Source organism: Centropristis striata, chromosome 3 (genome assembly GCF_030273125.1).
Source record: "Centropristis striata isolate RG_2023a ecotype Rhode Island chromosome 3, C.striata_1.0, whole genome shotgun sequence".
Classification (NCBI taxonomy): Eukaryota; Metazoa; Chordata; class Actinopteri; order Perciformes; family Serranidae; genus Centropristis; species Centropristis striata.
Genome location: NC_081519.1, coordinates 26,082,086 through 26,098,417, shown reverse-complemented (window position 1 = coordinate 26,098,417; position 16,332 = coordinate 26,082,086). Strand labels below are relative to the sequence as shown.

At 41.8% G+C, this 16,332-nt stretch overlaps 1 protein-coding gene across 1 annotated transcript in view; it reads right to left on the bottom strand.

The window, feature by feature from the left end:
• LOC131968146 (dihydropyridine-sensitive L-type skeletal muscle calcium channel subunit alpha-1-like) overlaps positions 1–16,332 on the bottom strand; it is a 130,099-nt gene that overhangs the window by 74,190 nt on the left and 39,577 nt on the right. The window contains exons 16-25 of the mRNA XM_059328889.1: positions 16,186–16,255; positions 15,967–16,099; positions 8,366–8,495; positions 8,164–8,223; positions 7,743–7,849; positions 7,485–7,572; positions 7,292–7,399; positions 7,147–7,199; positions 4,365–4,511; positions 2,445–2,646 (exon numbers count right to left, since the gene is read on the bottom strand). Of these exons, the coding sequence (XP_059184872.1) occupies positions 2,445–2,646; positions 4,365–4,511; positions 7,147–7,199; positions 7,292–7,399; positions 7,485–7,572; positions 7,743–7,849; positions 8,164–8,223; positions 8,366–8,495; positions 15,967–16,099; positions 16,186–16,255 (1,098 nt within the window). The remainder of the gene's footprint in view (positions 1–2,444; positions 2,647–4,364; positions 4,512–7,146; positions 7,200–7,291; positions 7,400–7,484; positions 7,573–7,742; positions 7,850–8,163; positions 8,224–8,365; positions 8,496–15,966; positions 16,100–16,185; positions 16,256–16,332) is intronic.

Below are 16,332 nucleotides of genomic sequence, written 5' to 3'. Positions count from 1 at the left end.
TCGGGGCATGCTGCCGTCAGGGTTTGTGCGTTACAGGGGCCAGTCTATACCACCCCTATGAATTTCATTGCCTTAAGTCTTATGGTCTGGGCACAGTAGCACTTATTAAATTAAACTGCCGCCAGAGCACCACCTAGGGGCCGATCAATAAAACCTTCAAGGGTTATCCTCAGGAGGGCATTGACAATAAGTATATCAAGTTTGGTGTTAATCCTACCAACCGATTTGGAGATATAAAATACTTCAATTTAAAGAGCGCCACCTAGTGGTCATCGCCCAAAATTTTTCAGCGAGCCTCAGGGGCTCATGGGGAAGTAGGAACCTGAGTTTCATGTCATTCAGACACACCAATGTGGAGATATGCAACACTTCGTGTTTTGTCTTGATAATAGCGCCACCTGCAGGAAGTTGTTAGTTAATAACTTGAGTATTCTTTGGGTAATCAAAATTCTTTTAATAACTTTTTGTTATGAGGTTCCATAGATGCTGTGTGCCAAGTTTGGTGCAAAACGATGAAATTGCCTAGGAGGAGTTCGAAAAAGTAGGTTTCCGACATTTTGCGAATTTGCGAAAAAAATCGTTAGGCGAAAATGGGAGTGGCCTATATCACGAGATTCAGCACAACTCAGTGAACGCGTGGATATAAGTTTTTTGAATGTGCGATAAAGTATGTGGGAGTTATTAGCCAAAACGCACTTTCCTTTATTATAGCGCCACCTAGTGGTGGAAATTCAGGATGACAATAGATTATAAAATTTTTCACCATGTGTGACTTATATTTAAAGTTTCATGAGTTTTGGGGTATGTTCAGGCAGTGAAATATGCAATCATTTCGTCACGAGAATAAAAATAACTAGGACTGCGCGCAGTACTGAACGGGCCCTCGCAGTACACGCGTGTCGGGGCATGCTGCCGTCGGGGTTTGTGCGTTACAAGGACCAGTCTATACCACCCCTATGAATTTCATTGCCTTAAGTCTTTTGGTCTGGGCACAGTGGGACTCATTAAATTAAACTGCCGCCAGAGCACCACCTAGGGGCCGATCAATAAAACCTTCAAGGGTTATCCTCAGGAGGGCATTGACAATAAGTATACCAAGTTTGGTGTTAATCCGACCAACCGATTTGGAGATATAAAATACTTCAATTTAAAGAGCGCCACCTAGTGGAAATCGCCCAAAATTTTGCAGCGAGCCTCAGGGGCTCATGGGGAAGTAGTAACCTGAGTTTCATGTCATTCAGACACACCAATGTGGAGATATGCAACACTTTGTGTTTTGTGTTGATAATAGCGCCACCTACAGGAAGTTGTTATTTAATAACTTGAGTATTCTTTGGGTAATCAAAATTCTTTTAATAACTTTTTGTCATGAGGGTCCATAGATGCTGTGTGCAAAGTTTGGTGCAAAACGATGAAATTGCCTAGGAGGAGTTCGAAAAAGTAGGTTTGCGACATTTCGCGAATTTGCGAAAAAAAACTCTAGGCGAAAATGGGAGTGGCTTATATCACGAGATTCAGCACAACTCAGTGAACGCGTGGATATGAGTTTTTTGAATGTGCGATAAAGTATGTGGGAGTTATTAGCCAAAACGCACTTTCCTTTATTATAGCGCCACCTAGTGGTGGAAATTCAGGATGACAATAGATTATAAAATTTTTCACCATGTGTGATTTATATTTAAAGTTTCATGAGTTTTGGGGTATGTTCAGGCAGTGAAATATGCGATCATTTTGGACAAAGAATAAAAATAATAATAATAATAATAAATAATCATTCGAAATACAATAGGGACCTCGCAGGTCGTTCCTGCTCGGGCCCTAATAAATAATCATTCGAAATACAATAGGGACCTCGCAGGTCGTTGCCTGCTCGGGCCCTAATAAATAATCATTCGAAATACAATAGGGACCTCGCAGGTCGTTGCCTGCTCGGGCCCTAAAAATAAATAATCATTCGAAATACAATAGGGACCTCGCAGGTCGTTGCCTGCTCGGGCCCTAATAATAAAAAATAATCATTCGAAATACAATAGGGACCTCGCAGGTCGTTGCCTGCTCGGGCCCTAATAAATAATCATTCGAAATACAATAGGGACCTCGCAGGTCGTTGCCTGCTCGGGCCCTAATAAATAAACATTCGAAATACAATAGGGACCTCGCAGGTCGTTGCCTGCTCGGGCCCTAATAAATAATCATTTGAAATACAATAGGGACCTCGCAGGTCGTTGCCTGCTCGGGCCCTAATAATTGTTGTTGAAGAAGGCCCATTGTCATGGAAATTTGAGAAAATGTGTGCACTTTAGATGATTACATTCTCATTGCCATGACCTTTGCTCTCAAGTTGCATGGCTGCATGATGAGTGTGTATGTTTCTGTTTGGATAGCTGAGTGCTGACCTTGTGCAACGGCATTTTCATTTTAATTTCCCCTAATTTTTAACATACCTGGTTTTTGTCCAGCTCACAATTCTTATACTCCTGCTCTCCTTGCTCCTGAAAGGTGACGATGACAAAGCCCACAAATATATTCATCATGAAGAAGGCGATAAGGATGAGGTAGATGATAAAGAAGATGGAGATAGCCACTCTGTTGTTGTACACTGGGCCTTTATCCTCCAAGTTTGAATCGATGGCTTTATATAATATCCTGCGTAAATAACAAGAAAAGTCACACAACTCTATACACATTGGGCCTCATTCATGAAACGTGAGCAGAACGAATTTGTGTGTAAACCGTTCGCAGACGGAAATTTACGTGCATCTCCGCATTCATCAATATTTTAGTAGCTCCGATCTTTTCGTAGCTACTAACAAAATCTACACATGCTGCTGACCACACGTAGTGCTTGTGTAAATTTAAGAACGCATATAAATAATGCTCGTCACTGTTGGAAATTACAATTTTAATTCATAATGCGTTCTGTTATGTACACAATACGCAGATGCCTTTGAAACATGTGATATAAACATGGCAAACGATTAAAAATATAACATATTTAGTTAAATTAGTTGGCAATTGGCGGGATTAAGATTCAGATTAAACTCATAATTGTGAATTATCTATGTAAATTGACGCATCCTGCCTGCAGTTCTCAGGGGTATCATTAAATTAATGCCAGAGTATATCCAATTTCCATACGGCGCACAACGGCAGACAGAAGTAATGCAGGGGTTCAGTGCAGTTGCAAACATGCCAGGTGTTATCGGTGCCATAGACTGCACACACGTACGCATCAAGGCTCCATCCGGTGATGCATTTGCTTACATTAACCGGAAAAACTTTCATTCCGTGAATGTGCAACTGATCTGTGACGCAAAGTGTGTGTTGTTAAACGTTGTGGCACGGTGGCCCGGTGGGACGCATGACGCATTCATCCTGCGTAATTGCGCAGTTGGCACGCGTTTGGAGGATGGAGCTGTGAGAGACGGCTGGCTCATTGGTAAGAATATAGCCTGCATAATCACATGTGTGTGTTATATATGGACTTACCTTTCTATATCCATAGGGGATAGGGGTTACCCACTGACGCCGTGGCTTATGACCCCACTGGCCAGCCCGCAGACACCACAGGAGCATACAATGAGGCGCACGCGGCTACTCGGGCCGTTGTAGAGCGCACCAACGGGGTATTTGGACTCTGAGCGTCCTCCTCCTGTGGCAGATGTACTTTTTTTGTGTGCGCTAATGCGTTTCTTTGCGTCAAGTTTAATGTCAAACCATTTACGTTTAACCTCGGACGTAGTTCTTTGCACTACAGAAACCACATTTACTGCGTCCGTCACCTCCCTCCACGCTTTCGCTTTGCCTGTCCCTGTCACACCACTACTAACAGATGAAAATATATTTTTTTTTTGGACTCCACTTCTCCCAAAATAACTTCAATCTCCGCTTCGGAAAAATTCTTTTTTCTTTCTCGTTCTTTTTTTCTTTGTGCCATGACTGACAGGTTGACAGGATGCCTCTACACACCTCCTTATATGGTGGTCATTAGCAATTCATGGGCGGGGTTCATGCTAATTGCTGATTACCGGGAGCGCGCTGCCACCTTACGATGGATTGGCATTCATGATCATACACACGTGTTTACGATCAGATCTGAGTTTCCCGCAGCGTTCATGAATCCGGAGTAGGTTTTTAGTAGCGTAGGCTTTTATGTGCAAATCTACGCACAAATCTACTAACGTTTCATGAATGAGGCCCATTCAATATACAGACAGAAATAAGATCAAATAGATCTTTTTTGGAATGTGGTTTTACTGTTGTTTAAACCATATGTATATGCTGCTCACACAAATATACTAAATTAATTGGTGAAATCAATATAAACCATTAAAACATTTAGCACAGAACAAATAATGACTCACTGTGGCCATCCTTCAAAGGTAGAAATGGTAAAGAGAGCCAGCATGCCATTGAGGATGTTGTCAAAGTTTAGTTCTGAGTTAGTCCATTCCCTCTTACGGACCTCCAGTTCATGAAGTGCTCCTTCCTGGTACTTTATATAAAAACCTCTGAGCCACAAAGTGGAAAGAAAAGACAGACAGGCAGGGCTCAGTTAAGATCACACAGAAAAGAAATTATCAGTTTTGCAAGGCTTGCCAAGTTGGCGGGTATACCCATTCGAGTAAACAACTAAGTTATTATTATTTTGCCAAATAAGATCTCCTTTTCCAGATACATTGACAGTTTAAGCTCTTTTTAATTAATCAATGTCCAATCAAGGTTTTGACCATTTTAATGGAAAATCGTAAGGCTGATCAATATCAATTTCACAACTATTTAACATGATTATTAATTCACTTTGGAAACAACATACATTTGTTGAACTTTAAAAAAAAAATCCACAGAAGGGGTTAAATGTGTCTTTTAAACAGCCGGAATGGGAAAGACTACAAGCTTGAGATGAAGGAGCTCACAACATTTAAAATACAAAAGCACTAGAGTTTGACCAGTAAAACTTCTGACCTGCAACCGTGTATTGAAAATCATAAGTAGCACTTTAAGAGTGATGTGACGTGTTTATGGTCAGACAAAGATGCCTATTCAATCAGTGGGTTACATTAAGGAGCAATTATGTAGTAGTTAGCACTATCGCATCACTCCGGCGTACGGCTCTTCTGTGTGGAGTTTGCATGTTCTCCCCTTGTCAGTGTGGGTTCTCTCTGGGTCCTCCCTCTTCCTCACAGTCAAAAAACATGACGCTTAGGTTTAATTGGTGACTCTAAATTGCTCGTTGGTGTGAATAAGACAGGCGGCAACCTCCGGGTCTGTGCAGGGAGGCAAACCAGGAAGTGCCTTAAGCCTGCATTCTACAGAAAATTCCAGCAGGGGGTGCTAAGTTTGGCTGCAAAAAAAATTTCAATGCGAAATTTGAAAACTTCTCACATGATTTATTACCTCAGAGCTTTTTTAAGACAATACTACGGACAATTTGATGTTAATAGTGTAAATAATGTCCCCATTTAGAAGAAAATAGAAAATAAAGAATCGTATGATTTAGGGTGTGGCTACCTTTGATTGACAGGTGGCTAACAAGGCGAGCCGTCATCAGGAGAGAAGCAGAACAATGTGTATCCATGGCAACGTGTCAATTAAGTTACATATAATGTTATATAGATATAAAAAAGGACGTTTACCAGTTCTCATAACTTTGACCCTTTCACTGTATTTTCACTTAATGACAGTTTATTTGAACGTTTTGTTTAGTAAAAATGTCTTGTTCAGCATTTGGTTCGACTAACAGAGGAGTCGCTGTTCATTTTTCTGAGGTAACATACATTTTGTTTTTGTTTTTTTGCTAGCCAAAATTAATATCACAGTTAATGCTAACATGATTTAGCAGCGGCTTCTCTCAGTCAGGTTGAGGTGTAGAGAGGCGTGTAGTTAGTGATCAGATCCCTCTCACTCCTCCACAGTCCAGATATGGTCTGTGTAACTCTGAACTTGATTCTTCCAACAAGCATAAATGGTTGTCTGTCTCTTTGTGTCAGCCCTGTGATACCCCACCTTTGCCCGTTGTCAGCTGGGATTGTCTCCATCCCCCGCAAACCAAGTTCAGATAAGCCATAAAAAACAATTGATGGATGGAATAACGGACAAGGGGCATTGGTCTCTCTCCTATCACATCTCTAGCTCTAATCCTAATGAGGGAGAGATAAGGCAACAAGTGGTATTCATACTGGAGCTTACATTCGCTAAAACGGATGCAAATATGCATATGGGGCGGCTGTGGCTCAGTTGGTAGAGCAGTCACCCACTGATTGGAAGGTAGGTGGGCGGCTGCTGACCGGTGGTTCGATCCCTCACCATGGCAGCCTACATGTCGAAGTATCCTTGGGCAAGATGGCTCCTGATGCTGTGGTCATCGGTGTATGAATGAATTTCCAATGGTGGCAGATGACACAAGCCTCTGCCACCAGAATGAATGTGTGTGAACGGGTGAATGAGCGCAGTCTGTAGTGTAAAGCGCTTTGGATAAAAGAGCTATATAAGTGCAGTCCATTTACCATTTAGCATATGCAAATAAAAAAATGAGACGATGCATAGGCAATTTACTGACAAACTGTGACACTGCTGCATCAACTAGCTGGACCTCTGTTGAATTAGGTCAGTTACTTTAAAGGGGATGAATATTTATGCAATCATTTATTTTACCTTATATATTTTAATTAATTGATACTATTTTGTAAAAATCTGTTTTCACTTTGATATTAACGAGGTTTGTTTTGCAAATTCTTGTCAAAAAAGCCAAATTATATTGATCATGATTTCAAGTGTAAAGGGGTGAAACGTCCAGGGGGGTGAATACTTTTCATAGGCAGTATATTATCTTTCTAACAATCCTACATGAAAAGGCTCACAAAAAAGGTTTGTGGATTATGTTGATGATGTTGATGTCTCATGTTTCCTGAAAAGAGCCCAAAGTCACATTATGTGAAGTGAGCAAATTCCATATGCCGATAAAGACATGAGATGTGGTTATAAGTTACTGAATGCTGAAAGCATTACTGTTACTGTCACTGTGCACATTGAATAACGTTGTACTTTGAATAATAAAAATAAAAAAGTTCTTCAACTTTTTCCAGTGTTTTAACCCTTACAGTAGCATTATGAAGCATGTTCTAATAAACCCAACAATGTCCTTACTTGCATGTTTCCTCAGTCATTCTGTCAGGATCTGTGCAGGCATAGAACTTGCCCTGGGAAGGCAAAAAAAAACGTCTTTAGGGTTTACATAACAAGTTTCAGTGTTAAGCAAAAACTCTGCTGTTTTAATTTGTTGTCTTCTCACTTTGAAAAGTTGGACTCCAATGCAGGCAAACATGAAATCCAGTAGCATGGTGACCAGCACAATATTTCCGATGGTCTTGACAGCAACAAACACACATTGGACGACATGCTACGAAGACAGAAATATGACATATGATCAGTATTAAGGCCATTAAAAACAGAAACTCAATTAATTCATTCATTCAATCTAACACCTTGAGTCCCTTGGCTCTGTTGATGGCCCTCAGGGGTCGAAGTACCCTTAAAACCCTGAGAATCTTCACGACTGAGATGGCACTGGACCTTAAGAAAACAAACAAAGGCACTGTTCACTCTATGGTAATATATGGTTGTTTCATTTCATGGTGTGATGACATGTGGCATTGCTTTATCAAATCCAGGAGTCAACAGGTGTCTTTGCATGAAAGGATGGATGTCAGCCAGTAAGAAGGGAGGAGGTAGGATAAACTTACTCCATGCCCATTGAGAGGAGAGACACGCTGACCACTAGAAGATCCAAGATGTTGAAAGAGTTTCGACAGAAAGAGCCCTTGTGAAGAATGGCGCCATATGTGGTCATCTGAAAAGAATACTTGTTATCCATTATGAACACCACAACTGTGCTTAGAACAAGTTTTAGACCTTTTATAAAAACAAACATTCAGTATCACAAACAAAAACAGATTGTTTCTCCTCATAACAATTTATACTGCCCTGAAATTATCGGGCTGTCTGAACAGTTCAAAGAATTCTGTCTTTTTTTATTAATCAAATAATTCAGTGAGCCTTCATGATCTGTCAGGTAGCATCAGGATTTCTTCACACCTCTTCAGGTTTTTTTAATTTAATTTGTCACCCATTTTTATCAATATTCACTGTGGTAGATGTTTTTACCTTGAGCACAATTTCCGCTGTGAACACCGAGGTGAAGACTATATCAGCATAGGCCAAGACCTAGAAATGTCATATTATTGTAAAATCAAAAATAATGTTATATCCATACTTTATGATGAAAATGTGAATTAAATGTGTGAGTTTTAACTAACAAGGTAACTAAAACATAAAAAATGACAATGGGAAGGCATGCACTTGTCACCTGGTTCCTAAAAGACATTGGGTCAATGGGATCCTCTGCAGCTAAAGAAATCGATGACAGCAGGATGAAGAGAAGGATGATGTTGGTGAAAGTAGTTGCATTGATAATACGATGGCAGAGCTTCCTGAATCTGAAATAGTTAAAAGACATGTTTATGGCAATGTTAAAAGAACGTGAAATTCCTCCAGAAGGTAAGGATACCTTCTACCCCCGAAATAGATTATGAAACAAAAGTGACCCAAGTAAACTGTGGCAAAAACATTTTGACCAAAAATTTCCTATGCTTATTTATAAGTTCACTGTTAAATGTGTAAATGGGGCGGTTTCAAGGCATCAGTGGGCACTCTTTAAATCATAGTTAGACAATTAGACCATTTACACTGCAGAACATTTCTCCAGGAACTAGTCATTTCCATTTTTTTTACACTCTTTTGACCAGAAAGAACCAGTTTCTAAAGATAATTTCCGAACTACAGTTCCAGGTGCCCAAAACCTCAATGCTTTAGGAGCAGTACTTTGGATCCCATCGTAGCTAACAGGGCAGAACTGACTTTTAGAGCGAGATAAAGAGAGACTGGCTACATCTCAATTCCCTCCACTGATGCAAGCTTCCCTTACTTGCATTTCCATTCATTTTAGTCCGTCCAACTGAAGACTTAAAGACAGATGCAAGAATAGATTAAACACATAACTAAAATAGATGCAGTTTGGCTCATCTGGTAGAAAAATGGAAAAGCACACTGTAACTTAAAATCCTCTGTTCAGGCCTACTTGCAAGCAATAAAGCCTGCTCCACGCCCGGTCATAATTTCCTGGGAAAACTCACAGTTTTCCCTCATGTTCTTAAACAAAGGGAGACTCCACTTCCCATGAGCCTCAACTTCTATTACCTATGTCGTGTGTGCATAATTGATGGCCGACGAGTGAACGCTGGCGCAACTAGCTGCCGCTGCTCGCCGGTAACTTTTTAACTTTTAACGTTCCAGGCTGATTTAAGGTCCTATGATCTAATCGGACAGTGTAATTGCCCTCATTCTGGAATACTTTAAAGAATTGCTGGCGCTGTCGTTTACGTGAGCTGTCACTATTAGCTCACCTGTCCTGTCCCGGTGTGATCCTCACCTGGCGTTTTCTGGCTGTCAGCGCTGCCTGAGTCCTCGTCCACAATGTGGGCCGGTAGGACATACATCCTGTTCGTCTGTGTCTGGCTCTTTGTACTGCCCGTCCACCTGCCAGTGGCGGGTCTAATCCAGTACTCGGCCACTGACCTGCTCCGGCTGCGCCATCACCTGCCTGGACCAACGCCAGAGGCTCTTCACCTCCACCCGGACATCATCTTCCACCCCCGCCAGAGATACATCCACCGAGGGTCCCGTCGGAACTTTCAACACAACACCTCAACAGCAATAAAATCCATCTGGTCCAGTTCCCGACGCCGGACTCGTCGCCCTCCACACTCCACCAGCCGGGCTGTCGACCACAGCGTGTTAGCCCGCCTAGCCCGGCCGGCTAGCACCACCACCAGCTGCGACAGCACGCCACTCAACTTCGCTCTGCTCAACATCCGCTCACTGACAGGCAAGGGACATCTCATCCAAGACATCATCACAGACCGTAAGCTAGACTTTCTATGTTTAACTGAGACGTGGCAACAGCCCCAGGACTACTCCCAGCTCAACGAATCCACTCCTCGTGGGTTTGTTTACATCTGTCGACCCCGCGGCTCTGGTCGGGGAGGAGGTCTCGCGATATTTTATCGCGAGAACTGGAAAGTCTCGCCGATATCTGTGCCCGTCTCCAGTACGTTCGAGTCCTCTGTCTGTAAACTGTCTGGTCCCACTCCAACCATCATTGCCACTGTCTACCGCCCCCCAAAACCCAATAGTGACTTTTTAATTGACTTTGCTGCTTTCCTCACCCATCTATCCTCTCACTCACCAAACATTATGCTGCTGGGGGATTTCAATATCCACATGGACAATACCAATCTGCCACTTACCAAAGACTTCACATCCTGCCTAGAGAGTTTTGGATTACAACAACACACCACCATTCCCACACACTCCAAAGGACATATTCTGGACCTAATCTGCTGCTCTGGTGTCACCCCTCTGGACATAACCGCTGATGATCTCCCCATAACCGACCACTTTCTCCTCTCATTTACAGTGAAACTCACTCTCTCCATCTCCAAAACACCACGCCTCATTTTTTACCGGAATATAAAGAATATCAACCCCGCCACTCTCACTTCAAGTATTCACTCCTCCGGCCTCCTTGACATCCATAATCTGTCCACTCCCGCTGATCTGGTTTGTCATTACAACAATGGACTCCACAACATTCTCGACTCTCTTGCTCCGTTAAAAAACAGATCCGTCTCCTTCACCGTCTCCGCCCCCTGGTTCACCCCCGGTCTCCGTCTCATGAAAACCAAAGGTCGGCAACTTGAAAGACTCCACAGGAAAACTGGTCTCACCATACACAAAGAAATCTACAATAACCACATATTACACTATAAGGACTTCATTGCCAGCACAAAAACCCATTACTACTCAAGTTTAATCACTGCAAATGAAGGAAACTCCAAGTCACTGTTCTCTCTACTCAACAATACCACCAAACCCCAGGACTCTCTCCCCCCTCACTTATACACAACCTCCTCCTGCAATGCTATCATGTCCTTTTTCACAGATAAAATCAAGAACATCCACCAGAACCTCGCATCACTGCCTCACCTCAGCACCTCAGCTGACCTTCCCCCACCCACCCACCCACTCTGCTCCTTCCAGCTCCCCACTCTCTCAGAAATCTCAGAACTCATCCGGACTTCCAAGCCATCCACCTGTCAACTGGACCCCCTGCCCACACAACTTGTTAAAGCCTCCCTCCCTTCTCTGGTCCCCCTCATTTCTGCCATCATCCACTCCTCTCTCACCACTGGAACCGTCCCTACACCCTTCAAAACTGCTGCCATTACCCCAATCCTGAAAAAACCTGGCGCTGACCCATCCAACTTCAACAACCTCCGCCCTATCTCCAATCTACCCTTCATCTCCAAAATCCTGGAAAAAACTGTTGCCTCCCAGCTCCACTCTCACCTATCCCACAATAATCTCTATGAACAGTTCCAGTCTGGTTTCCGCCCACTCCATAGCACTGAAACAGCACTCATCAAAATCACCAATGACCTTCTTATGGCATCTGATTCTGGACTCCTCACCATCCTCATCCTCCTCGACCTGAGTGCAGCTTTCGATACCATCTGTCACACCACCCTCCTCAGCAGGCTTTCTTCCATTGGCATCACCCACACCTCCCTGGACTGGTTCACATCATACTTCTCTGGCCGCACTCAGTTCATTCAACTCAAGTCGCACAAATCCATCCCTTCCTCCGTCACCTCAGGTGTGCCCCAGGGCTCTGTCCTGGGGCCCCTCCTCTTCATCATCTACCTCCTTCCCCTCGGCAATATCTTCCGCAAATTCAACATTCACTTCCACTGCTATGCCGATGACACCCAGCTCTACTTCACCACTAAACCCTCATCCTCTCTTCCACCTACCTCCCTCACCGATTGCATCTCTGAAATAAGAACCTGGTTCACCTCAAACTTCCTTAAACTAAACAGTAATAAAACAGAGGTTCTCCTCATTGGTACAAAATCCACTCTATCCAAAACTGACAGCTTTTCCCTCAACATCGACAACTCCTCTGTTTCACCATCCCCCCAGGTTAAGAGTCTGGGTGTCATCCTGGACAGTACACTATCCTTTCAATCCCACATCAACAACATTACCCGGTCTGCCTACTTCCATCTACGAAACATCAATCGCCTCCGCCCCTCCCTTACCCCCCACACTGCTGCCATCCTCGTCCACAGCCTCGTCACTTCCCGTCTGGATTATTGCAACTCTCTCCTCTTTAGCCTCCCTCAAAAATCACTCCATAAACTTCAACTGGTCCAGAATTCAGCTGCCCGCATCATCACCAGAACCGCCTCTATCCACCACATCACCCCTGTCCTCCAACAGCTCCACTGGCTCCCGGTTCAGTTCCGCATTCAATACAAAGTCCTCCTGGTAACTTTCAAGGCTATCCACAACCTCGCCCCCCCATATCTGTCTGACCTCCTCCATGTTCCCACTCCCTCCCGCTCCCTCAGATCCTCTTCCTCAATACACCTGTCTGTCCCCTCCGCCCGTCTCACCACCATGGGGAGCAGAGCATTCAGCCGCTCTGCTCCCCGCCTCTGGAACTCACTACCACCCCAACTCAGGAACATTGACTCACTCCCCCATTTCAAATCACAACTCAAAACACATCTGTTTAAAACTGCTTATTCCGTCTGATGACTTTTACCCTGTCTAATATTGTATTGTATTGTTATTAATTCTGTGTATTTTATTGTATTTTATTGCTGTTTCTTTTTATCCTTTGTACGGTGTCCTTGAGTGCCAAGAAAGGCGCCTCCAAATAAAATGTATTATTATTATTATTATAATGGATCTGACCTGCCCTGCTGTACAGAAATCTCCGGGGCCTTTTAAATATGTAATTACATTTATTTAATTTATAATTTTATGCTTTTCTGGACTTTAAAGAATATCTATATCTAAATAACTAAGACCCATCCCACTTTCATTTAATGTATTATCACCACATGTTCATAACTGTCCATGTAGAACCTGATAATGTAATAAATTCCCGTTAATGTAATAACCCCGTTAATGTCATAAAAATCTGCACTTGAGTCCAGTGAAAATGTAATAAAACCTGATAATGTAATAACTTCCCAATAATGTAATAAAGTGCATTTCCCAATAATGTAATACACTTTTAACCAATAATGTAATAAAGTATTACATTAATGGGAGGTTGTTACATTATCAGGTTAGCCTTCATTTCGCAAGTCCTGATAATGTAATAACTTCCCGATAATGTAATAAAGTGCAGCAGACCACCCATTACTTGAGTTCAAGTGGTGATACTGTGTAGGCAACTCTAGCTCAAGAGCTCTAGCGCCACCAACAGGTCAAAGTTGAATGTTTATTAACTTTTGACCCGTTCATCTGTTTTTCACAAACGAGGTATCCATTACACACAAATGCATTCAACAGCTTCTTGAAATCTAAAGGTGCTTGGCTGTGACAACCAATCACACTTAATGGCTAAGTCGCCAAACAGGAAGTTAGCCTCTTTCTCAGCAACCCTTTAACATATCTTAACCAAACTTGGTATATAGAGTCATGACGTCATCCTGGGAACACCTAAACAATTTGGTGACCTTTGACATCTAGGGGGCGGTGCAATATCGTAAATGTGTTTTAACTCCTATATCTTCACATAAGTGGATTGCAAACTTATTTTTCAATGTCTGGTGATATTGCCAGACCTCTCCAAATTGCACATCAGAATTTGGCTGCCATTCTGATTTTTGAGCATCCTGGTGTTAAACTTTAACTCTTATTGACATTAAACCGGCTTAGAACCTGGTCTCAACCAGCCTTGGTGCCATCCACTATACATGCCCCTTCATCATTGCTTGCAGCTTTTATACGTTTTTGGAATGGATTATTTTGTATTTCAAACTATATGTAACTACTTGTGCCTAGTGCTTTCAGAACATTTTCACATAATCAACAGCAATATTAGGCTACAAAGCACTGTTCAAACAGTGCAGTAACACTTGACTTTTTACGAAGTACATAGGTTGGATACATTGTATTAGGGACCCTGTAAAATAAAGTGTTACCAACTGTGTTCTGAGCTCGTAAAATATCACTGGCAAATTGCAGTGGACTCCAAATGCAACAATTTTGTATTTGTTTATTTATTTAATTTCAACACACAACAAAAGTAACCTATATCCAGAAAAGCCAGTAATATATAGTGTTACCAACAGTGCTCTGAACTTTTTAAATATCACTGGCAAATGGCAGTGGACTCCAAATGCAACAATTTTGTATTTGTTCAGTTAATTTCAACACACAACAAAAGCAACATATCCAGAAAAGCAACCTCATTTTAGAGCCACCATTTTAGAACTTCTTTATGGTTGATGTCTTCATCATGGCTATTTTGAACATGGATTTGAACTTTCTTTCGGCATCCATATACTGACCTGGTGTATAATCCATAAACCAATAGCAAATAGACAATGTATTATCGTTATTGAATGTGAATATTATATGAAATAACTTCACTAACCAAAGCTTCATTTGCCCTCCATGTTTTAGTCGATAGACTAATTGAAGTAAATATAGAATATAAAATACATTTATAATAATAAAAGGGACTTTATACACTGGACAGCTATCGATGAGCCTTTGGTACCAGCATGTAGTTAGAAAAACTATGTAGGTAATGCAATACTTGTATTTTTTTGATTATTCGTATTAGTAGTAATAATATATTACTGGAGATGATTAAAGACAATAATAGTAGTAATAATAATAACAACTAGAAACAACTAGAGTGGATGCAATATACTGGCTAAAATGTTGCTGAGCTCACTGAGCTAGCTGCTTAATTTGAAACACGTGCATCAAGGACATATAAGGAGAGACCTTTGACCTTCATCATCAAATCAATTAATCTTTAAGTCCCTACAAACACTCATACCAAATTTGAATCACTTTCATCAATGCATTCTAGAGATACTGCACTCAAGTTTATCATGGCTGTCAGAGAGCCAAATGGTTTTGAATTTGAAAAAGCTGTTTGACACATTTGGCATATGATCTTCAGACCAAGTTGAACAAGTTTCATGAAGATTGGACAGAATATGTGGCCCCCTAGAGGTCAAAGATCACCAGATGTTTTGGGTCATATGATGATGTCATATGCACCAAGTTTGGTTAAGATATGCTAAAGGGTTACTGAGAAATGGGCTTACTTCCTGTTTGGCGACCTCACCATCAACTTTGATTGGCTGTCACAGCCAAGTGCCTTTGAATTTCAAGAAGATGTTGAATGCATTTGTGTGTCATGGTCGGAAGATCATCTGGGCCAAGATTAGAGAAGGTTAGACAAAATTTGTGATAAGAGAGGCCTTTTAAAGGTTTTTGATCAAATCAAAGATGGCGGAAAATCCAATATGGCCAAAAAACCCCATTGAGGATGCATTGAGCTCGGATTGGCCCAAGGGTTGCAGTGATACATCCTTTGAGAAAAACGGATGAACGGGTCAAAAGTTAATAAACATTCAACTTTGACCTGTTGGTGGCGCTAGAGCCCTTCAGCTAGTGTTGCCTACACAGTATCACCACTTGAACCCAAGTAATGGGTGGTCTGCTGCACTTTATTACATTATCGGGAAGTTATTACATTATCAGGACTTGCGAAATGAAGGCTAACCTGATAATGTAATAACCTCCCATTAATGTAATACTTTATTACATTATTGGTTAAAAGTGTATTACATTATTGGGAAATGCACTTTATTACATTATCGGGAAGTTATTACATTATCAGGTTTTATTACATCTTCACTGGACTCAAGTGCAGATTTTTATTACATTAACGGGGTTATTACATAAACGGGAATTTATTACATTATCAGGTTCTACAGTCCACCCCATCAATAAATAGTATCATACTTGTTCTGAGGTCCAAAGATAAAAAATGAGCTGGCTTCTGGCATCGGCACTGCTTCTTCTTTCAGCTGCAGATCTGCCATTGGACGAGGTCTCGGGCTCTCTGGGATCTCAGGGTCCTCCTCCTCATCATCACCTACCCAACAGAACAAGTTAGACATTAGCTTCCTCACCCTCTGAGTTTTCTATGGTGTGTTAATAATTCCTTATGAAGGCATTTACCTGGAAAGTCTGCTGGAGGGAAAGGGTCTTTGATCTCATTGACATTAGACTCAAACTCATCAATTTTGAGCTGCAAATTGAAAATGTGAAGGTAAGAATATACATCATATAGTTCATCTTAAATGGTTGATGGGTGCTCCTAGATGC